The following is a 23,369-nucleotide window of genomic DNA, read 5'->3' on the forward strand; positions in this document are numbered from 1 at the left end:
AATGTTCAATATCAGTTAAATAAATAAGATGTTATGAAATAAATAATTCTAGGAATACATACAGACAAAATATATAACCATGAAATTGTGAAATTATCCAATATTTTATTTAAAACTCAGCTTATTATTGGGTCAAGTTTATTCATCGGGTCATTTTTATTACAAAAGCTTTGTCTGTCAGTTAAGACAAGTGAGGAAAAATAGTGTTGCAAAGAGAAGCAGGATTATTTCACAATTCCATGTCCATATTATATATTTGTCTGTATTTATTCATATGATTTATTTCATAATGCTTATTTATTTGTGTTTTGTTAAACATGGAAGGATGGTGTTCTCTGAGTAGAGAGACACCATCTATCCCAAATATTCAAATGAAGAGATATGATAGAGAACATATCTATGCTTTAACTATAGATACGTCTTGTACTCACAAGTGGCACATCCCACTTTAAAACAACTAGAAGCGGTTCACTACTGCGCTTTGTGTTTAATTACAACAGGTAAAGATTGTTTTCATCACTGTATTTTATGAAAAAAGTTCAGTATTTACCTCATGAGTAAATACTGAACTTAAGAATATAGCTTCCCAGTATTTACACCACATGAACTGCATGAGCCAAAAAGGGATTTTAAAACTTGATCGTCTCATCGAACTGGGAGATTTTAAACTTTTAACTTACGTCACACCTATTTATGATTATGTCTGATTGTTTCTTCTGCGTCACTCAGAGATCTGTAGAGAGAAACGTACCTGAGCGTGTGACACTCAAACATGGAAGGATGGTGTTCTCTGAGTAGAGAGACACCGTCTATTCTACACATTCAAATAAACTATAGATACGTCTTGTACTCACAAGCGGCACATCCCACTTTAAAACAACTAGATGCAGTTCACCACTGCACTTTGTGTTTAATTACAACAGGTAAAGATTGTTTTCATCACTGTATTTTATGAAAAAAGTGGGCTGGTCCTTACAAGACAAGAACAAAAAGAGAACCACAGTGTTTTGTTGATAAAGCTGATACAGAAGAACTTTTGATACCTCAGGAGTAAATACTGATCTTGGGAATAAAGCTTCCCAGTATTTACACCACATAAACCGCATGAGCCAAAAAGGGATTTTAAAACTTGATCGTCTCATCGAACTGGGAGATTTAAAACTTTTAACTTACGTCACACCTATTTATGATTATGTCTGATTGTTTCTTCTGCGGCACTCAGAGATCTGTGGAGAGAAACGTACCTGAGCGTGTGACACTCAAAACACCGAGGCGGTCGTCATTCAACAGCTCCACAATCATTTCCTGTCAGCTCAAAATCATTTTATTTAACAATATGGAAAACACAGCCCATTAAATGTAGCACAGGTAAGTGTTCAGAAATTCGCCTCACATGACATGTGAATGTATTAATTCCCAATAAGTGTGTTCCCTTCCTTACTTTCAACTTACAATCAGCACAAATACAAAGAAACCTCGTGTCCAAAATTAAATTTCTCTGCGTGGTTGTGGCCTTCACAGCTGGACGTACAGTACTTCTTACAGCAGAGTCACTCCAACTTCACCAGCAAACAAACTACACACTGTTGCTTTCTGGCGTTACAAGCTACACGTCCCACTGCACCAATAACACTTTCCTCAACAATGTGTTTTCTTAATGGCAAAAATAATTAAACAGGCATTTACAGAACCACAACTGCACTTTCAAAGAGATATATTTTTTTACAAAATGTAAATGTCAACTTAGAAAGTTTAGGCTGAGGTGCATAATAACTAAGAAATTACATAAAAGTCGGCTGCACCTTGTCTATTGTTATTATTTACACAAATACAGAGAAAGTGCCATGCTTTAGTTTGTGACTAGACAACAGAGTAATGTCGTATGTATGGTGAATCTCAACCCTGTTAAAATATGCAAACAGGTTATTCACTGGCATTATTCAAACCCTTTAATGTGTAGCAGTACTTATTAAACTTCAAAATGTTCCATCCTTCAAGCTTTCTCCACAGCGTTTAAATGTATTATGCGGGGAGAGGGTGTATCAGTGTATCAGTCCAGCAAAATGAAGACACGCCGTCTCATGTCCAGGTTAGGATTTGGCAGCTCCCTTCGACACGGCCAAGCCGATGAGGCCCGCTAAGCCGGCCACACCGAGACCGATTCCCCCGACGATCGCCATGCCGACCAAGCCATCTAGATGACAACATGTGAGGGTCAGCAGTCTGGATTTATTCGCTCGAATAGCAGAGTTAAATAACCCGACCTGAGCGAGCGGTTTATTCTGTCTTACCTTTTTTCAAAGCCTTGTCGATGAGTTTCTCCATCTCCAGAGCCTGCTTGTTCCCCGGCTCGTTCCTTAGAAGAGTCCTGATGTACTTCAGAGCTTTTTCATATTCCTTGAAGAAGAACAAGGGGAGAGGGAGACAAAAAAAGGAGTAATTCAAACAAAAATAGAAAATACTCTCAGATGTGTGCACGGTTTCATTTGAACCGATGTTATGACTGTAAATGCTAAATTAATTAACAATATTAAGGTGTTAATGTAAAAAAAACCCCTACAATGTAACAATGTAGATGTAATCATCTGTAATGGCTTCAGAAATGCTACTCACTTTGAGTCTGTAGTTGGCCACTGCAAGATAGAACAAGAAGTCGCGGGAGTCGTCCTTTGATGCTTTCTGAACAAGCTCTACAAGACAAAACAACAACAACAACAACAACAGAGAGTTATGAAAAAATACAAGTTAATATGTTACAGCAGTCATCACTTTACAAACAGTGAAGCTGCTATGTACATTGTGTGATATTTACCAGTAAAATCATTCACAAAATTCAAGTTTCTACTGTTCTATGCATTAAACTGTTTGTACAGTAATTGTTATTCAAAATATTTCAATTCAAATCCTTCTGAAACAGCATCCAGTAGACCAAAAATACAATATCAAAAATAAATATAATCACTATTAAATACATCAACCAAGTAACGCTGAAACAACAAGATGATTTGATTTGTTTGTTGATTTGTTAATTGACAGAAAAATGAATGAACAACAATAAATGATCATCATTTAGTTAATTTTTAAGAAAAATGCTAAATGTTTGTAAATGTAAATATTTTTTGTTTTATTTTGGCAGTCTGTGATAGTAAAGTGAATATCTTTAGGTTTTGGACTTTTCTTAGGACAAAACAATCAGTGGCTCTCAGGAAACATGATTTACCCTATTCCCGAACAATAATATATGTGTAGATCTATAGACGTCTAGTGTCTGACCTTTACTTTGTTCAGTCAATCAGTTGGAAATAATGCAGGGAGGAATAGTACAAGCAGAAACAGCCACAGTGAGATGTGAGATGAAAAGCTGCAGACGACCAGCACACCTCCAACAGGTAAACAACTTATTTTACTTTGCCCTGCTGTGTAATGGAAAAACACTCACAGCGTGGCAGCTTGACTCCAGTCATCGCTCGGCATGACTACCCCCAAAACAATAGAAATATGCTATAATGTTAGTGGAGCAAAGCAGTGCATTCGCACGCTGTGCGTGGAGCAGATGACCATATGAAGAAATCCATCACAAGCCGACATTGGCTCGGGCTGAAAGTAGAAAAAACAGTTGGAAACCGAGTGTTCAGAGATAGTCTGAAGCTGGTCCTCTTTGCTCACAGGGATTACTTCTACATACATTTACCTCATTATTTGACACTTTGGCCACGTTTAATATGAACATCTGACATTGTAACATTATATATCTGTATCTGCTCAGTTCCATGTGAATAATGGAGTTTGACAAGGCAGTATTCTGTCTCTTTCTTTTTAACATCTATATGGATGATCTGTCACTGCAGCTGAAAAGATGTGGAACAGGGTCTATAGTTGGCAATTCTATCATTAACCACCTCATGTACGCAGATGATTTGATTTTCTGTCCATGTAGTGCTGGTCTTCAACAGTTATTGAGGATATGCTCACAATATGGTATAGATTTTGACATCAGATATAATGAAAATAAGAGTAATATTATGATAGTCAGAAATAGAGAAGACAGAAAATTAGTATTTCCTGGTTTCTTCCTGTCTGGCATTGCCCTTAAAGAGTATAATGAGGATAAATATTTGGGCCATTATATAACTAAAGATTTATCAGATGGCGATGATGATGATGATGATGATGATAGGGACATTTACAGACAGTGTGGAAAGTTGTACGCACAAGCAAACATGTTGGCTTGTAAATTTAGTATGTGTTCAGTGACTGTGAAGATCTCTCTTTTTAAAGCTTTTTGTACCCCACTACAGTATATACTGCCCACCTGTGGCATTGCTACAGAAAAGACAGCATGCAGAGACTCACAGTGGCTTATAATGACAGTATGAGGCTGCTGTTTAAAGCTCTAAGAGGCTGCAGTGCAAGCTAAATGTTTGTTAATGTTGGAATACCTACCTGCTCTGCTGTAATATGAAATCTAGCCTAAATACAAATACCTGATAATTGTGGAATGCCTTTTGTTGTTGTGTTTTTTTTTTTTTTGAGAGATTGTTTATTAATTTACTTGTTTTTGTTTCGTTTTACACTTTGTGTTTTATTGTGCTATGGACCCCCCATGAGTTGTGTCCAAAATAAAATCTGCATTGAATTGAACTGAACATATATATGACTGAAAACAAGGGAAAGCATAATAAGTCCCCTTTAAAGTGAAAACTAGGGCTGCAACGATAAGTCAATCAAAAGAAAATGAAATTGCCAACTATTTTGATAATCAATTAATCATCTCGAATCATTTTATTTAAAGTAAAATGTTCAAATTCTCTGATTCCAGTTCCTCAAATGTGAATGTTTTCTGGTTGATTCAGTCTTCTTTGGTAATAAACTGAACATCTTTGTGTCAAAAGATGACATTTGAGGACGTCAACTTGGGCTTTGGGAAATAGCAAATAAATTTTATAGACCAACAACAACTCAACGACAACTTATTGATTAATTGGATAAATAATCAACAGATTAATCTATAATGAAAATAATCATTAGTTGCAACCCTACAGAAAACCACAATTTACACACCAGAAACTCAGTACGTTACATTACTTTACACTAAACAGAAAGTAATAAATGAAATACAGTTATGGAGGTGATTACAGATAATGATTTTAGTGTTTTACTTTTTATGGGAAAGCAGTCTTTGGAGTTTACAAGTAGGAATTTATCCATTTCGAGCAATAATAAAATACTCCAATAAAACATGCATTTTTTTAAATTAACTTACCCCCCAGGAGTACAGTCCCCTTCTTGATGTCATCTGTGTATTTGCTCCTGATCAGACACCAAGCATATTCAAACTTTGTTTCTTTGGAGACAGCTCCCTTCGCCAGCTCACTGTTGTACTTCTTCTCAAATTTCTGACAAAACAAAGCATGAAGCGACCGCAGAACTGAATTTGTGTAATAGTTAATAACAATATCAGGGCATGAAAGTAAAACAGAAACATGTTGCTTTGGATAACATTACATTATACTAAGTGCGTGTGATTTCGCAAATGTGACATTAATTGTGTAATCGGGCTCTTTTTTACTGTCAATCTCACATAATTACACATTATTCCGACACTGTTGTCACCACGAGACATGAGTAATTCTGTCAAAGTTAATAACGACGACACTGTGATCAGTTATTGATCAAAAACATGATCGTTAGCATTAGCTGGCTAAGTGACGCGTCACAGTACGCTCCGACACGTCGCGTTTTAATCAAACTTTCCGCATTTATTAAGTGAAATAGATACTGTGAGCGACTCAGTGTGAGTCGCTCTGGAGCTGATATGTATGTTTTATGTAAGGAAGAAGAGGTTTAATAACGTGAAAACTTACTAAAAGGTCTTCAGGGGCCACCACATCACTTAGCACAGCCTCCATGTTTCCGGAAACAGGCTTCGGAGCCGCCCACTCCTACCACGTGACATACGATACGTGACGTCGCTTTAGAGCTTTCTAGTAACGTCTGTCTTCTTCTTCTTCTTCTTCTTCTTCTTCTTCTTCTTCATAATAATAATAATAATAATAATAATAATAATAATAATAATAATAATAATAATAATACACATAAACACTCACATATGTTTTTGGGAAAAAATGTTTTATTGTTTACCAAATTTTCAATGTTGCTATAACTACAGTTCCAGAGACATTGCGGGTAAAACATTACAGTACAACACTAAAAATACTAAAAAAAAGCCCTAATGTGGCTGTTGTGGCTTCATCAGTTCTTTGCGAGGTGGGCTGGTGAAAAGGCTAGCGGCAACAGTTCACTGAGGCTGGTTTCTTTGTAAGATCCATCTGGCTTGGTCAAGTATACAATCCAGTCTGTTCCAAACTAGTGAAGAAGAGAGAGTGATGCACAATTGTGAATACAGACATGAAAGCTATATAGAATAAGTAAATGTACATTTTTTTCCCCCAACAAGCTGAGCTATGGGTACCACTTCTTTAAAATAAGTTGTAACTAATGGATTCATTTTGCTTTACTGATCAGTTATAATTCCATAACAAGAACAATTTGGGGGCTGACATGTTAAAAATCTCTCTGAATGGTGTTCAGCCTCCTTCTATATAGTTTTGCTTAGTCATGATTGAAAAAATTGACTTTTTTGTTGGCCTATTGAAGTTAACTTAATTATGATAGGAGGAAAAAGACAATAAAATCATATTAATTTTTGATATATTGCCTCAAATGATAATTTAATTTACTGACCAAAGCAGCCCTTCTTTATAGGAGAGTTATCAGATTTTACTGTGCTTGGTTATTAGTTATGTCAATGTTTAACATGCCTGTAAAATACAATGGCTCCTGCTGTACACACAGCCCAACCACTGCCTGCTGCAATATCCAAAGATGTGTTTGATATGGACGAGTAAGTGTTTCTTGTTTATAAACTCTACAAAATCTACTTTTATGAAATCATTTTTATTTGTAATTCAGTTCGTAAAGTTTATTTCTCTTTTAAAAAAGTGTAAAAAGTCCAGAAATAATATTTCAGCCTGTTTCAAAAGCAAATCTTCTGTCAAGTATTTTGTAAATCAAGATTCTGCATCCTTAATAAGATTTTTAGGATGCAATTATCAACAGAATGTCTTGATAAGCTGTGACATTTTTACAGTGTATCATACTTATCATGAGATAATGATTGTCTGCACTGGTCATAAAAGAGGCGTCTCACCTCCAAAAGAACCTGTCGACATGCTCCACACGGCCCGACAAAGCGGTCTTTGATATCACTACAGACAGGAGAGGACAGAGGGAACAGATAAGAAAACGTGCTGCGTGAAACTTTTAATGTTAATGTCTCATCATGTCATTACTCACCATGTCACAGCGATGGCGGTGAACTGCCTGTGTCCCTCCACCACGGCTCTCTGGATGGCCGTTCGCTCGGCGCACACTGTCAGACCGTAGGAGGCGTTTTCCACATTACAGCCTGAAAATACAGAAATACTTAAGACACTGGACTCTTTCACAATTCAGACTCTTTAAAAAAGAAATACTACCATGTAAAAGAAAAATAAATAAAGCACAGACGCATCATCAGCAAGCATCAAAAGTAAAAATTGTTAATATACATTGTTGAATTATTAATACTGAAGCATTAATGTGTACACAGGGTTTTAATACTATAGCTGGTTGAGATGGAGCTAATTTGAACTATTTTATATACTTTTGAGTAGTTGAATTTACTGTGTGACAACACATCGTTCACCTCAAAATTTTTACTGATACAATAAGATGGAATGAGATAGAATAAACTTTATTGATCCCACAGAGCAGATGCATAGTGAGGATAAGTAACTTGATATGAATATGTAACTGGATGGACTTTATGAGGATTTACTATACACAAAATGAAGCATAAAAAACACAAAAATACGATAGTAATTACTATGTACACCAACATTAATAGTAATGAGAAATACAGTTACTATTATAGTACAATAGTATAGTACTTGAGTAAATTAATATACTTGATGGGTGTACTTCAGTGGTGAAAGACGTTTACTTTTCTTTGAATAAAAGTACTAAAACTACAATTTAAAATGACTCCATAACAAGTACTGCAATAAAAATTGTACTAAAGTAAACATTCCTCCTGTTCATACTGGCTATTAAAAGATCCCCTTCAAATGTGCTTTCAGGGGTAAGTGATGGGGGCCAAAATCCACAGTGTGTCCACAAAATTGCATCTAAAGGTTTATCTGAAGCTTTTATGAGGCTTCAGCAGTCTGAGTTAGTCATATCAAGTGGATATTTGCCACATTTACAGTCTTTTTAGCATCAAATTCCGTCTTTGTGTTTCCCTGTTGAGCTGCGGTGGAAGTATAGTAACAAAAAGAGGGACTTTTACTTGATTTGACTTATTCGAAGCTTCACATTAGCTTCAGATAAACTTTAAAATACATTTTTGCACAGAAGGAGGACTGTGGATTTTGGCCCCCCATCACTTACATTGTAAGTGCATTATAAAGGGATCTTCTAATGGTCAGTATGAACAGGAGGAATTATTATAACAAGAAAAACCTATTTCAATGTTTATTTGGGCTCCGGACTGTTGTCTTGAGACAGACTTGAAATCTGTGAACCTGTCCTTTAAACCATAGGAAGCAAGAAGTCACCAGTTGGGTTATTACCTGTGATTATAGCGCCATCTGCTGTTAATATGGCAGCACCGACAGGAAAACGACTGTAGGGGCAGTATGCCATATCCCGGGCCTGCAGGCACTTGGAAACGAGCTCTTTTACTTTATCTACGCATTAAATAAACCACCATGAGTTAACAAGTCAAGGTTTGCTAACAGTTAGTACATCATGTGTCAAATGAAACGAAAAGTCTGCAATCATAAACAAGTTTGAGGTGGAGAGAAGTGGACTTGCCTGTCATTGCAGAAGAAGACGGTGGATAGTTTTTGGACTAATGTCACCTTGACAAACTGGAGCGTCATGTGATGGACAAATGGATGACAGGCTACTAGTTAATGTTTTAAAACTGATGTGGACTCAGTCAGCCAAGTTTGCTGACCGGAGCGAGACCAGCTGGCCGCGCATTGTTTACCTTCACGGTATTGGCCGGCTGGACGCAGCGTCATCGACCAGTTTGGGACTGAACTGTGACCGTATCAGATGGGACCAGCTGTGTTTTATCAAAGTTTCTCGCGAGAAAAACGGTTGTTGAACTAACGGTAACGATGACAAAACCACTCTGCAGCCAAAAAAATTTGAAAATCACTTGGTTGCAACACGAGGGAGCTATATTATGACAATATAACGTCATATATTGACAAAAAATAACTGCACTACTAAGACAAAATTGCACTGACGTAGGACACAACTTACAAGTTACAAGTTGTGACATGTTACAGGAAATTTTCGAGCAACCGGGTAAGGGGGCAAACGGAAATCAGAAGGCTTCCGGTACCACAATCTTGTCCCATTTACATTAATGCACAATTTTATTTAAAATAACAAGAAATTTTCAAGCAAATGTAAAATAAATAATAAGACAAGCAATAGACAATTTTATATCAATATACAGCAAATTTTTTTTTTTGCAGATTTGCACAACTTCCTGAGGTCAAAACAGTCAACACCTACATGAAAATAATAAAAAAAATAATTACAATTGTTTTGAAAAAGAAAGGGTTGGGGGAAAAAACAAACAAGTAGTTTTTCTTATTATTTTTCTTAATGTCAACAAATCCAAAACAACAACAAAAGACCAAAACCAGCAGTGAATTGATCAGACTAACAAATATTGTCTGTATGGCCAAAACCAGATAATTTGAGTTATTCCCACATAAACATCCTGCTACCATAAAGACTCACCAGCACCAAATGTGTGTTACAATAAACCTGTGTAACACATTTTTACTTTTTTTTGTTCTTGGGTAGTAAGTGTTATATTGCTTAAGTCTAAAAAGTATAGAAAATGACTGTTCAAACTTAACTTTTGTGACCAGGACAGTGATATTTTAAAAATGTACCTAATTCCAATGGGAAAATGGGTCACTTTGCACATTTTCATTCAGAAAAAACAACATGAATCACTGAATACGATGATGTGAGACTAAATTTGGGGCCTTATTTGTGAAAGTGAAAGTGATTTACAGTAAAATCTAAAAAAAACCCACTCACTCCTAAATCTTCTGTGGTGACTTTTTTTTTTATAACTTTAGTATAAATACATGTTAATTTTGATTCATATGTTGTTTTTCTGACTTTATGTGAATGGAAATGTGCAAATTTGCCTGTTTTCCCTTCAAAATATCACTGTTCAGGTCACAAAAGCAAAATTTGAAGGGAATAACAGTCATTTTTTATACTTTTCAAGCATAAGCATTTAGGAAATAATACTTACTACCCAGGAATGAAAACTCCACAGCTGAAAATAGTCCCTACAAATGCACAGTTTACTCCTGTTTGAGTAACATTTGATAAAGACATAGTACCCTGCTGTTTTAATAAACTGCTTAATTTAAAGGATGAAACCGTATATTTGTGACCTGATTTGTGACAAAAAGGCTGAAGGAAATTTGGTAAGCATTGAGAGACAGACAACACATTGTCGGTCTTTTCATGGGATTTGTTGACAATATGAAAAATACAGAATAATAGCAGCTTTACCCTTTAACGCAAAGAAAGAAGGAAACAGTGATGCACCTACTTTAGATCAAACCTGAGATCCATGTATAGAAAATAACAGTCCCAAATAAAACTGTAGATTAACCACTGATTTTCACATTGAAAGTGCATAGTATTTTATCTTTTTTAAAGCTCGCAGATAATCGTGTAGATCATTAAACACTCCTACTCCGTCCATGCCTTACACATTCCCATAAAACTCTCTGTGCGTTGGTGCAGGACTCATTATCACGTAACACAGCAGCCCTTTGCAGAGTTTAACCAGGAAGGCGAACATTACAAACGTCTCCCACACTGCGTTCCAGAAAGCGAAGGTGTACAGGGTCTTATTGCAGTAAAGACCATCAGCAGCTGCAGGATCATAGTTGGGCTGGTAGATCGAAAAGATCCAGATGTCACCTGTATGTGGGTGCAGATGAGGGACAGGGGGGGGGGGGCAAAAACATTTAGTTGTAATCTGTTGTCCTTTTTTGGAAAGAAAAATGTCATCATCTTCATACAAATAAAGCATCCAGGCTATAAAAGAGTAATCAGGATTTTGTGTGTTTTAGAAAAACTCTTTTAGCATTTTTTCATCTTTACCTGCCAGGATCCACATAGGGATAGACACGGCTGCTAAAAAATGCAGACAGGCTTTGAGAACACCAGGACGCTGGTATGGCTGAGGTGCATCTCTCTCACAGGGGAAGGTCACAAATTGGACCATTATCAGAGGTATTAAAGCCATCCCTAACAGGTAGTTGGGGATGTTCGGCTGCTGAGGGCAGTCGTTGAAATACACCACACCTGCAGTGACAGGAAATGTTTAGTTTCAGAACAGATGAGGGTTGTTGAAAGTCAAACATGTAGTTGAGGAAGAGCATACTGACCGAAGATGGTTCGAGTCAGAATCACAACGGCAGCACATACTGTGGCAGCAACTAATAGAGTGAGATAAAACAAAACTTCAGATTTAAATCAGCAACTTCAGCCTAATTACAGGGAATTTCACCTTTAAATAGACGGCCAGTTAATTGTAATATAACTCAAACAGGCAGCAGATACTTTAAGTTGAGTAATTGGTATTTATTATATATTATGAGATGTGTTCAACTCCATATCTCACTACTTTTTATTTTCATGTAAATAGTTAAAACATTTTGTAACTTAAGTATGTTACAGATTTACACCCTCAGATACTTGCCTGTTAATGTCGGGGGTTTTGGTGGTGGGGGGTCCAGTTGAAACTTCCATACGATACCAGTAGTTACTGTCATGGGGCGGCGTGCAGAGGGGGCTAGAGAGCAAAACTCAGATTAGTTTAAATTCTCCTCCCACAGCTGCTGCACTGTAGACATGTTACACATGAACATAATATGGTCAAAAGGCATGAAGGTGCAAAATAAACAGATAAAATGATTCAGTTTCATTAGAGTTTAAGCATGGCTCTTCTTTCATTCTTCATAATGTTTTCACATGACAAAAAACAGATTTTAAGGTTCTTTTAACTTATAAGGTCTTGCATGCACCACCTTGCTTATCTGAGCTTATTACACCATATACACCAGCACGCCCTCATCGCTCTCTTGATGCTGGTCTCCTGGTCATTCCTTCAGTTCGCTTCGGAGTATTTGCCTACCGTGCCCCCTTTTCTCTGGAATGGCCTTCCATTACATGTTAAAGAAGCACTGAAAACCTATATTTATTCACTACATTACAACCTCCCCTAAAACTAAGCCAGACCTATCACCTTTTAACACCTATTTAACATTAATTTTCATTATTGTAAATTGATTGCTGTATGTTGTCCTATGTATTCTTTTTAACTGTAAAATGCATTGGGGACCATGCTGCATGGTGATTCTGCACTTTAAATAAAACTGATTGATTGATTGACATGTATTAAGAATTCATAATAAAAATATCTAAATGAAACCAGAAGAGTTAGATTAAAGAATTAGAAATGTGAGAATCTGCTTTAACTGTGAGGGAAAACAAACAACAGAGACAGTTCGTTAATAGATTGAAATTCATGTTAGAAGCCAGAAACTGAAAGGAAAAAAAAGAGAAGAGGGAGGGACATAGAAACACAGCATTGTCTTTTTTTTCTATTAATCATTAATGAGATGACAGGTACAGTATTGTTATCACAATCACTACCATCGTTATATAACCAACTACAATGTCTTTATTATATCCTTTTATATCTTATCTTATATCCTCTTATAACATTCACGCTCAATCTAAAAGTGAAAGCGAGTGTGAGCTGTTTATTAACTATGATATGACTTTTCTCACTGGAGAGTAAAATTATCTTGGATGATTTATTGTCAGATGAGACATCATTGATCTCTGTAGATCTCTCTTAAAGGTTAAACAGAGGGACTGTGCATGGCTCATTTAAGACTCAAATATATGCAAATGAAATGACAAATGAAAAGAGCGAATCACTGACTTAGTGCATTGCTCCTAATCTGAATATTGTGTATTATTAGATAACTACTCAAGTAGTAACAGTGAATATTGATATCAAAGATATATTTACAATCGTAGAAACACTCATTTACCTGCCATTGCTGCTGCAGCTGACGAACTTTCCTCCTCCTGAACAATTTGTCAAATGACTAAGCTAAAAAGAGACTTACGGGAACAAGTGGGGATTTCTAACACATGATGTTTTGATACAGGGTTTGCCACTGAACAGGATGAGCGTGTTTACATGGTGCCTTTCACGTCAACACTGCGATTAAAGTGAAAGTAAAATGATTCCTTTAAAGAGATTTTATATGTACTGGATCTCAACCAAAATCAAGAACATTTAGAATCGTTACAATTAAATGTGTTCGGGTTGAGATTATTAAGGAAGCAGAGTCAGAGAGTGAATTAGTCAGAATATGGAGCTGCTTTAGAGAATGAAAAATACAATAATGAGTCAAACATGATCCAAGTAATAGTACATAAATTCATTTTCTTAATTCAAGCAAAGCTAAAAAAAGAAGTTTGTTTTCCCTCTTAAATTCCCCAAAGTTAAGAATTGCAGCTGGAGAGTGTTGTGTAAGAGACCAAAAGCAGATTTTTTTTTACTTCAAATTGATTAAAATAGCATTTGTTTATTTTAGGCAGTAACGTAACCAGCATGTCAAAAACAGGCTTCAAGTAGAAGAGGCTGAGTGGTTGTTGTATGCGTTTCCATTAACCTTGAGAAAAGATGAATTCTTCATCAAATAGTGTTATTAAAACATAACAAAATAAGAAAACAGACCTGATTTCAGAGTACAACTACAGGGTTCTTATGGCAAAAGACACAGTCAGTGTTGCTTTTGATGATCAGGTATGAGTATCATTAATGTACGTATTATCGATGTTTCACCAGTTTATGTCTCTGACGTACTGAGTAGTGCTGGAATAACCTGCTAAGTGCAAAAATAAGCAGCGGGCCCCCTCCTCAGTTTCTTATATAATGAGACACTTTTCTCATTTTAACATGGTCGTTTTCATGATATAGATTTTTGTAATTTTCACTTTTTCCAGCTGATGTAGGCTATAATATCATAGCACTGAGTGGATTTTTTCTTGTTTTAATGATATATGGAAGTCCTGTTATGACAAGTTAACAACTTATCATGTCATAAAGAGAAAAGTTTTCTATAATGAGATACGTTCATTTTGTGAAATAACAAGAACATTTTGCTATATAAGAAGATAAAAAGTTTCTTATATCTAGTATCTAGTAAAAACCAGAAAATTATGTCATTATAACATGAAATTAACTTGTTATAACATGAAAAGGATCGTTATAACAAGAAACTGAGCAAATATGTGTTTATCGTGGTGGCAGCAGTACACATGGCAGCCTTGTTGTATTTTCCTCAACCAGCACTCCTTAGCTGGACGTCTACCTGCCCAGTTAGTCTGTGGTAAACACAGATTTATTGAGGACTAGGCACAGTGAGCAGTAAGTAACAGTAAGATCACCTGAAATAATGAAAGTATTAAGATACAACAGCCATCTCAAGGCCTGTATCCTTTTAGTTTATATTGTGCTTTAGTGAAGTACCAAACCTCAATAAATAAACCATGTTCCTCTGTTATGCATTACACAAGACCGATCCGTTAATATATGCAAAACAAAAAGTGAAATAACTCATTTTGTCAGTTTATAATTACAGTCTAGCTTGCTTGGACAGTATTTATTTATATAATGACAAAATGATGTGTCATGTCATCACAATATTGATGTTTATACATGATTATATTGCATCCCCTGCCCAGCCCTTAACACACCGAAAGAGCTGATTACTAACTTCTCCCAGGGGAGGAGACATTTATGACATTAATTTAGTGTATTGATCGCAGATAAAGTAAACGTTTGCACGTTTCTCGCACCCCTGATGCTTAAAATCAATCATATACACACATGAGCTCTTATACCAAACCAGATAGTCGTTTGCTGTATTTTTAGTTCATATTAAGCCGCCCTGTATAAACCAAGGTCTCTCTCGTGTTTGCAGTAGGCCACAAATAGAACAAACAGACTGGTATCATCATCTACAGGTAACAAAGGGCGTCCAGATGAATAGTAGAGCCCTGAAACACAAACACACACATGTACCGCTCTCATTTCTATGGTCTTTAGTTTGTTTAGGTTTTGTACTTGTCCTACATTTAACTTTGACACTGCTGAGGGAGGCAATTTTTGTCCACCCAAGTTTTTCATCCTTATCTGAAACCTATAAGAAGATACGCAGGTCTGAAATCAGATTGCAGGCAGCCACACCAACACGTGGCCTTTGTTCCTTCTCTCCTCCCTGCTGTGACTGTCACTGGTTGTATTTAACTTTCGCAGTGTAAAAGGGTGAGCTTGACAGTGGTGAGCGGACTCCTTCTTGTTCGCCTCCTTTTTGTTGTTTCACCTGCTTTTCACTGATTTCCTTTTGACTTTGAGTGAAGGGGAAGATAGTCCAAAGGAGAGGAGAAAGACAGAAAAAGCTCTCAAATAAAAAGAAAGAAAAGAAAGATAAAAAACCATGTGTTGTACGGGGAAATGTGCCCGCCTGGTGGGCCTGATCCTGCTGCCTTCAGCGTTCGTCTGCATGATCTGTAACCTGCTGTTGTTCTTCCCTAACGGGGAGCAACTGGACAATGACCAGATCTCCCTCCAGGCCTGGCTCATGGGGGGGCTCATCGGAGGAGGCCTATTTGTGAGTAATTCTGATTCTGTGTACATCTACAAAGTCTGGTTTGATGGTTTATTGTGTGTTTTATTGAGTTTTTAAGCCATTAACTTGGCTCTGTGTAAACCTGTAAAGTCTAAGTGCTTTTTTTATTGAGTATTGTAATTTCTGGGGGAACAACCGTTGCCTTATCTTGGTTTTGACTTCATGTGGAGTATAAATATTTCACTGCCACATTCTTCATTTATATAACTCTTAAACTTAAACTACATATTTTTTAAAAAAGACGTTTTGAGCAGTCAAGCAAAGTCCACACTAAGAAAACTTTATTTCAAATTTGGTATTGAGGATTTTCCATTTCATATAATGATGCTGTCATACAAAAAGCCCTCTTGAAAATGAATATCAAACTTAACAAAAGCAAGATTTTGCTTCTGTGACATACTTGAAACAAGAAAATTGACACTATATGTACAGAAGTGTAACAAAGTACATTTACTGTAATAGTGAGTCCTTTTTACTCCTCTATACATTCATATGTCGACTATAGTTACTATTCGCATTACAAAATAAGCTTTTACATACAAAACATGTAATTAAACCTTGAAAATATGTTGCATTGTTAGAGCGTAAGATTAAACTATCCAACATACTGTATATAAAACAGATCAAATTGGCACCACCTCAACCAACTACACCAGTAAAATGCAACTTACACATTAATGGTTAGAATGACTAAATAATGTAATATACAGTAACACTCACAGATGGCCATTTCTCTTAATGGAGTACATTTTAGTTTTGATACTTTTGGTACATGTTGCTGATAATCCTTACATACTTTTACTTACATTTACAAGTCTTTTACTAGTACAGGAGTATTTTTAAACTATTTTATTTCTGCTTTTACTCTAGTAAAGGATCTGTGTGTGAGAAATTTTTGGGAAATTTTGAAACCACTGACTATTAAAACATTAACGTAGTTCCTCCCACACAGATATGATCATCTGGGCTTGCACCAACATTACATCAACTTTTGAAAGTTTAACAACGACTATAAATAATTCATAAATATATAAGCTCATAAATGCGTCAAAGTGACCTTTGTCTGTCTGAGTGGTACATTTTTATGACCATGTTATCACAGTTAGGAACAGTCACCAGGAAGATTAATTACTCACCTTTCCCTGGTCCAACTATGTGTGGATGTCATTGCCTTCTGGGACAAGACAGTAAAATTCGATGCAGGATTCACAAATATTTGGCTAAAGAGATAAGAGAACAGACACTCACAGATGTATGAGAGTGAAACACACACACTATACTTACATATTAAATGCTTTTGAGAGGCTCAAACTTACATTTAAAATACTTAAAAGTTGGACTTTACTTGTGATACTCCAAACTTTCTCCCTTGATAAATGAGTCACCACTTCCTTGTTGCAATTTTTTTCAGATGCTGTGCCCGAGCTGCTCAGCTATCAGGGCCGGGGGCAAGGGTTGCTGCGGAACAGGTTGCTGTGGCAACCGTTGCCGGGTGAGTAAAGTCATTTGAAAGATTTACAATCACTGTACTTGTCGCTGTAGGGACTGGACAGGGTGTATGCACAATTTAGATAATGATGGGTGAAAGAAGGCAAAGGCGAGGACAAACTAGCGTCATGTATGTTTTATTGGCAATAAAACATATGGATTATTGCTGTACAGTGCACATTCACTTCAATAATAAATCACCTCAATTATAGAGTGAAAAATTACTTACGTCTGTTGAATTATCAGGAACTACCGGGCTGCTAATTTGCGGGTTGTTAAGCCATTAACAGTGAATGGACAGTCAGCAAAGAAAAAAAACAGTGTAATGTGCCTTTACTACTTGCATTACTACTTTGCATTTTGAAATGTTCAAGTTTTTCTGAACGAAATATAGTTTGAACTCTGTTATCTCTTTAATTTTCTACATTTTTCTACATTCTTGTTGAGCATGAAAATTCATTCTCGACCATGAAAAAATTAAAACATTAACTCATCATCCACTTATTAGCTTTTTCTGGAGCTTTCAACCGAGTTTGATTCGTTGTCAGGGAGATAGATCAAAAGTTACCTCTCTTATCTCACCAGTACTTCTATTCTTTCCACCACTGTATTTACAGTATCAACACACTAAAAGTGTATTTAATTCAGTTGTGATTTCAGATCTTTCTACTAATGAAACCAGGCTGCATGTAAGTGTGTTTATGTCTGTGCTTAATCACGTCAAGTCAAGAAAAAGTAAAAAAAATTGACTTTTATCACAATAACAGCCTTAAAGGGCATCATAGGCCCACATTAGACAAGAAAATATTGACAGATGAGGCAAATAATACTCAAAAGAAAACAACATAATGGTAAAACAGAAAAATATCTAGAAAAACATCCCAGAAGAGAGAATCCAAATAATATAAATAATGTATTAATGTCACAATGTGTTCCCATCTCTCCCCCAGATGCTGAACTCAGTGTTCTCCTCTGCTTTCGGCCTGGTCGGAGCGATCTACTGCAACAGTGTTTCCTCAGCTGGTCTGGCTATTGGACCCAAGTGTCAGATCGAGGGTGGCGAATGGACATACCCCTTTGAAAACTCTGGCACGTGAGTGTTTCTCCCAGCACGAGTCATTTAAATGTGCTTTTTCTAGGCATGCAACCTTATATTAACCAGACTAAAAATCTCTGATCTCTCACTGCAGTCCTTCCTTGTTCTTTGAGGTTTGCCGTGTACCCACACTTCCCTGTTATCTGTGCTATCTTCTATTCAGTCATATTTACCTCTCTTATCTTTGTTAGAGCTGCACAACAGGTTCAGTTCTTGATTATCAAACAGAATAATGTAATAGCATAAAGTTCCAGTAGGTGGCAGACTGAACCCGCTCTGTCTCATTTAGTGGCATTCGGCAGCTTCGTATAGAAAAAATCTGTTACAATGAGCCTGGCAGCTCAGAACAAGCTACTACTGTTCTTTTAAAGTCTTCTTCTGTTTTTAACACTTCAGCTTTAAAACCTTAACCCTCTTCTAGCTTGCTTAGAGGTCATTACTCTACAGCTTTAAGTTGAGGGACAGTTGATGTTGTAAATACTTTGTGACTTTGCTGCTGGCTCCAAAACATTAAGATATGCTTACTGAGGTAAACCTTGTTGCATGTGATGGCAGGAAAAAGTGAATCACCTGATAGTGGGCCAACATTTGATTGGGAGATTTGTTAATACATGTTGTTAATATGTAGGCTACTGAAGTCCATGATGACAGCAGTTTAAAGGGCACCAGTGTTTACAGGAAGGGAAACAAGTTTGGTTACACAATACATGGTGGTATATTAATATTGAACCTCAGCTTATCCTTCCTATATTAAACCTCAGTTTCCCCTTTTTCTGTTTCTGTTTTTCTATGTAGTCCTCTGCTATGTTGATCTCCTTTTCTACTGTCAGTGGTTTTGAGTCATTTATCAAGAAAAATTGCAAAACCTTTGCTTGTTTCAGCTTCTCAAGAATGAGGATTTGTTGCTTTATATCATTGTTGACTGAATATCTTTATGTTTTGGCCTGTTTATTGGACAAAAACAAGCATTTTGAAGATGTCACCTTGGCTTCTAAGACATTGTGATGGGCATGTTTCATTATTTTCTGGCATTTTATAGACAAAAAAATGAAATCTAGAGCTTGAGAGAGATGTTGCTAATGAAAATATTTGTTGGTTGTAGCCCTAATCTCATTCAAGGATCATATCTATCAATGATATCAGTTTGCAAAATATTGAACTTGGGTCTTGTTTGTTAAACTATCAATAATACAACAAAATATTCCCACCACAAGGTGTCTGGAGCTTCCAATCATACCACATGATCACATGATTCATCAGCCAATGGAGTTGTAATGTTGTGTTGTAGTGCAATTGTAGATGTTGAAAATTTTTTCTATTTTTTGGCTACTTTACTGACTTATCTACCATGTGTGCTTAACAGAAACCTCAACAGTTTCTGCGTGGATTACAATATTATAACAAAGGAGTTACCTTTGGACAGAATCAGCATATTTCCCAAAATGTCCAACAAAACTCTTTTTTTCCCATCACTTCCTCTCCTTTCTACTTTCCACATGCTTTCTTTCTCCACTCCTCACTTGTTCCATTTACCTCCTTACCTCCTTACATTTACCTCCTTTTTTCCTCAACTCAGTCATCACACATTGTCTTCCTGCACTCCAAACTAGGCCTGCTTCGCCCCGAAACCTTTATTAATGCTGTCCTGTATAAGCTTATGCTCTACTTCTGTCTTCCCTCGCAGGGGTAACGGCAGCTACCTTGTAAACCAAGATCAGTGGGACATCTGTGTGTTCCCCAAGAATGCAGTGAAGTGGCACGTCGTTCTGTTCTCCATACTGCTGGCTATGGGTTTGGTGCAGATGGTGCTCTGTGGCATCCAGGTGGTCAATGGCTGCTTGGGATGCGTGTGCGGGGACTGTCGGGACAGCAAGGATGTAAGTGAACATACCCTAAAAAAATCTGAAAAACTCTAAAAAAGTAAACTGAGATAGGAGAGGATGAGAGAATGCATGCACACAAGGAGATATGAATGGTGTTTCTGAGCCCTGGAGGTCATGAAACCTTAACTGGAGAGTTAATAAAAGGGTGAAACAATACAACTTTACAATAAACTATTTCATTAGAACTGCACCAAGCCAACATGAACCAACATGTTCTGTAGTAACTGGTTTGGCTGCTGGGAGTGAGCCAAATACTCTGTAGCTCAATATGTGACTTGGCCTTACAGTAGCTTCCTAAGATGAGTGTTTCTTTACTGCTGTTTTGATTGCAATCCTGGGATTCTGTCAGGTCTCCCACTGATGGAAACAGGAAAAGGGAAAAGTTTGCTCTGTGTAGTTTTGATCGCATGTTGATAAAACATTCAAGGAAGTGTTTAAATGGGACTGTTGCAAACAGAGTAGCAACACTAAACAGGAAGATTGCTCCTACTTGTGAAAGGAATTGCACTCATTTAAAGAAATAGTTTGGTGTTTTGGGAAAATTTTAAAACCGTAGCATTGTCATTTTTACATTTTTCTTTTTATATGGGTTAAACAAACAAGACTTAAGTGAGTTTAGAGCTGCTGGAAGGTGGATTTGGTTAGCTTCGGACAGAGCCTGGCTAGCTGTCTCCCACCGTTTTCAGTCTTAGTACTAAGCTAAGCTAACCAGCCGCTGGTGTTGCCTCAAATTTAGCATACAGATATGAGAGTGGTATCAATCTTCTCATCTAACTCTTGTCAAGAAAGCGAAAAAGCGTATTTCCCAAAATGCCGTATTATTACTTTAAAGAATTCACATTTTATTTCAATCAGTAACTGTACACACATAAACCCCAAAAGAAATGTTTCCATGGTACATATTATGGTAAACTGTAGTACATACCATACTGTTTGCAATGGTATGTACGGAAAGTGGAACCTAAGTAATGTACTGTGGAACTTGCAAAAATACCATGGTATCTGTATAATAGTACCATAGTACTTGTACCATTTTACCTCTACCATAGTAAAATTTCTTATTGGATGTCAGACACAGATCTTAAACTAGAACCACCAAGATATAGTATTTGAGATGCTTTATGCTTTCTTCTACCTCCAAGAAACTTTGCTTCTCACATTAAACTTTATCATATTTTCAAATTCCTTCCCATACACTATAACAAATCTGATGATTTGCTAAAGATAAACAGGACACAATATGGTGACCAATTTTAACCTCAACCCTTCTTACAGGAACAATAAGTAAACTGGCATAGTGAAAAATGCCTACATATGAGCTGTATACATGTACTTTTGAACTGTAATATCTGCACATACAGGTTGAAGATTAAGCTGAGATTTAACACATGGTTGAACATATAGTGACGTGGATTGCTAATTTTTCATTTGCAGAATTGTAAAATAGATTTCAACACATATATGCACTCTAGTAAAGGAATCATGGAGATAAATATAATTAAAAAGACATATGTTGATTTGAAGGACATGGCAGTTACAGTACAGGCTTCTGTGTATAACTACAATATTGAACAGACACATCCACATGTGTATTGTATCAACAAATGTCTACACATTAACACGCGGCTCACATTTATTATCAGCTCTGTCAGTCATCCAAGAGCTTGCTTCCTGTCCAAAACATGAAATAAACACGTGACTTCTGACCTGTTGCAGGATGACGGTGGATTGTGAAATTGGAGAGGATCACTTTGCTGTACTTTCACGAAGACCAGGACGCATTTCAGCACTTCATTCATTCTCCAACATTCACATTCAGGGAAACCTCTCCATGATACTTTTTGATGTATTTGTCGCACATTAATTGTGTCTTAGAGATCTTACTTACCTTACTACTTACTCCATTATTGTGTGTATTTACTGTGGCTGAAGGTTTGTGTGTATTGCCTGATTTTGTTTGTTTTGGTTGAATGTGTTGCTTAAATAATCACTGGATTAATAAATAATTTCCATTCTGAAAGTGTCCAATAGGACCAAAGGTGAACTAAACTGTAGATGTAAATAATCCTTTATGTTTCTTTTATACACTTTCCAACTTGAGTTATTGTATGTCAGGTGAATATAACAATACAATAAAAGCTGATACATAAAAAGACATTATTTAGTATTTTCCAAGTTTTAACATCTGGATTTGTGGACGACTAGTGAGATTTCTCATGGGGAGTCAAGTTATTTCAATTCTGTGTAACTGTCAACCTTAAAAACCTTTCTAACCAGTTCTTTTACATGATGGTTTGCATTTATTTGACAACTTGATCTCAACAAATTAGTCGTTCAAGTTAAAAAACTGTTTCAAGATGTGAACTTTGCCATTGTTATTTGCCTTCACACACACTCATTAACTCTGATTATCTAGTTGAAGAACTTCTGCAGAATCAGGCTCTTTGTAAATTAATCACCTCATGCTGTGCCCATGCAGCCAGACAGCCAGATCTAACAGGATTGTTGCACGTCCAGACAGGGTCAAAGGTCAGAACGCCCCCTGTGGACACCGAGAACATTGCAGCTGCATAAACAGTACACAATCTGGACAAGCGCCTGTTAGCATAGGTCCAGGTTAAGCCCATAATCTTTTGTTGCCATGGAGCGACTTCGTGGTAATTGTTACCTAACTTTCAAGTTAAACGCCTGTTGCGGAGCTGCACCCAGGTAAATATAGACACAGTGTGAGATGAGAGACACCAAATAGCCCAAAGCTGTGGCTCAAAGCTAAAGCCTAACCTCCCCAGGAATACAGATTAATACTGCTTGAGTGGCCTCATTTTTTACCCTTTTTCAGTAACAGACTCAGCAAGAAGGAGCTTTGTGTGTGCAGCCAGGTGAATCAGGTTGGTGGACATACAAATGTTCTTTTAGAGGAAATCATCTGTTCCCCGTTTGGCTTTAAAATTCAAAAGTTCCTCACAGATCTTAAGTGAGAATGATGTCTGTGTTCACATACTTCCAGGACAGGAAGAAAAATTA

At 36.7% G+C, this 23,369-nt stretch overlaps 3 protein-coding genes across 3 annotated transcripts; 1 reads left to right on the plus strand and 2 right to left on the minus strand.

The window, feature by feature from the left end:
* Nucleotides 1–1,934: 1,934 nt before the first annotated feature.
* fis1 (fission, mitochondrial 1) lies at nucleotides 1,935–5,979 on the minus strand. Its single transcript, XM_067579689.1, has 5 exons — nucleotides 5,865–5,979; nucleotides 5,264–5,396; nucleotides 2,614–2,690; nucleotides 2,292–2,397; nucleotides 1,935–2,194 (listed from the first exon to the last, which is right to left on the minus strand). The coding sequence occupies exons 1-5, from the start codon at nucleotides 5,907–5,909 to the stop codon at nucleotides 2,091–2,093; spliced, it is 465 nt and encodes a 154-aa protein (XP_067435790.1). The 5' UTR covers nucleotides 5,910–5,979; the 3' UTR covers nucleotides 1,935–2,090.
* Nucleotides 5,980–6,110: 131 nt separating this feature from the next.
* zgc:103586 lies at nucleotides 6,111–9,333 on the minus strand. Its single transcript, XM_067580179.1, has 5 exons — nucleotides 8,917–9,333; nucleotides 8,673–8,789; nucleotides 7,357–7,468; nucleotides 7,211–7,268; nucleotides 6,111–6,366 (listed from the first exon to the last, which is right to left on the minus strand). Exons 1-5 carry the CDS (start codon nucleotides 8,921–8,923, stop codon nucleotides 6,253–6,255), a joined length of 408 nt encoding a protein of 135 aa, XP_067436280.1. The 5' UTR covers nucleotides 8,924–9,333; the 3' UTR covers nucleotides 6,111–6,252.
* A 6,158-nt stretch (nucleotides 9,334–15,491) lies between these two features.
* tm4sf5 (transmembrane 4 L six family member 5) lies at nucleotides 15,492–22,502 on the plus strand. The gene is made up of 5 exons (XM_067580211.1): nucleotides 15,492–15,860; nucleotides 17,290–17,370; nucleotides 18,317–18,459; nucleotides 20,147–20,339; nucleotides 22,062–22,502. The coding sequence occupies exons 1-5, from the start codon at nucleotides 15,687–15,689 to the stop codon at nucleotides 22,077–22,079; spliced, it is 609 nt and encodes a 202-aa protein (XP_067436312.1). The 5' UTR covers nucleotides 15,492–15,686; the 3' UTR covers nucleotides 22,080–22,502.
* Nucleotides 22,503–23,369: the final 867 nt, after the last annotated feature.

Source organism: Thunnus thynnus, chromosome 22, assembly GCF_963924715.1.
Source record: "Thunnus thynnus chromosome 22, fThuThy2.1, whole genome shotgun sequence".
Lineage (NCBI taxonomy): Eukaryota > Metazoa > Chordata > Actinopteri > Scombriformes > Scombridae > Thunnus > Thunnus thynnus.

Coding starts and splice junctions, on each gene's coding strand:
- tm4sf5 (XM_067580211.1), top strand. CDS start 15,687: ATGTGTTGTACGGGGAAATGTGCCCGCCTGGTGGGCCTGATCCTGCTG. Junction 15,861..17,289: donor TCATCGGAGGAGGCCTATTT/GTGAGTAATTCT, acceptor AATTTTTTTCAG/ATGCTGTGCCCGAGCTGCTC. Junction 17,371..18,316: donor GCTGTGGCAACCGTTGCCGG/GTGAGTAAAGTC, acceptor TCTCTCCCCCAG/ATGCTGAACTCAGTGTTCTC.
- fis1 (XM_067579689.1), bottom strand. CDS start 5,909: ATGGAGGCTGTGCTAAGTGATGTGGTGGCCCCTGAAGACCTTTTA. Junction 5,397..5,864: donor TGGCCCCTGAAGACCTTTTA/GTAAGTTTTCAC, acceptor TTGTTTTGTCAG/AAATTTGAGAAGAAGTACAA. Junction 2,691..5,263: donor GGGGACTGTACTCCTGGGGG/GTAAGTTAATTT, acceptor TTTGTCTTGTAG/AGCTTGTTCAGAAAGCATCA.
- zgc:103586 (XM_067580179.1), bottom strand. Junction 7,469..8,672: donor AGATGGCGCTATAATCACAG/GTAATAACCCAA, acceptor CTGTATTTTCAG/GCTGTAATGTGGAAAACGCC. Junction 7,269..7,356: donor ACCGCCATCGCTGTGACATG/GTGAGTAATGAC, acceptor TCCTGTCTGTAG/TGATATCAAAGACCGCTTTG.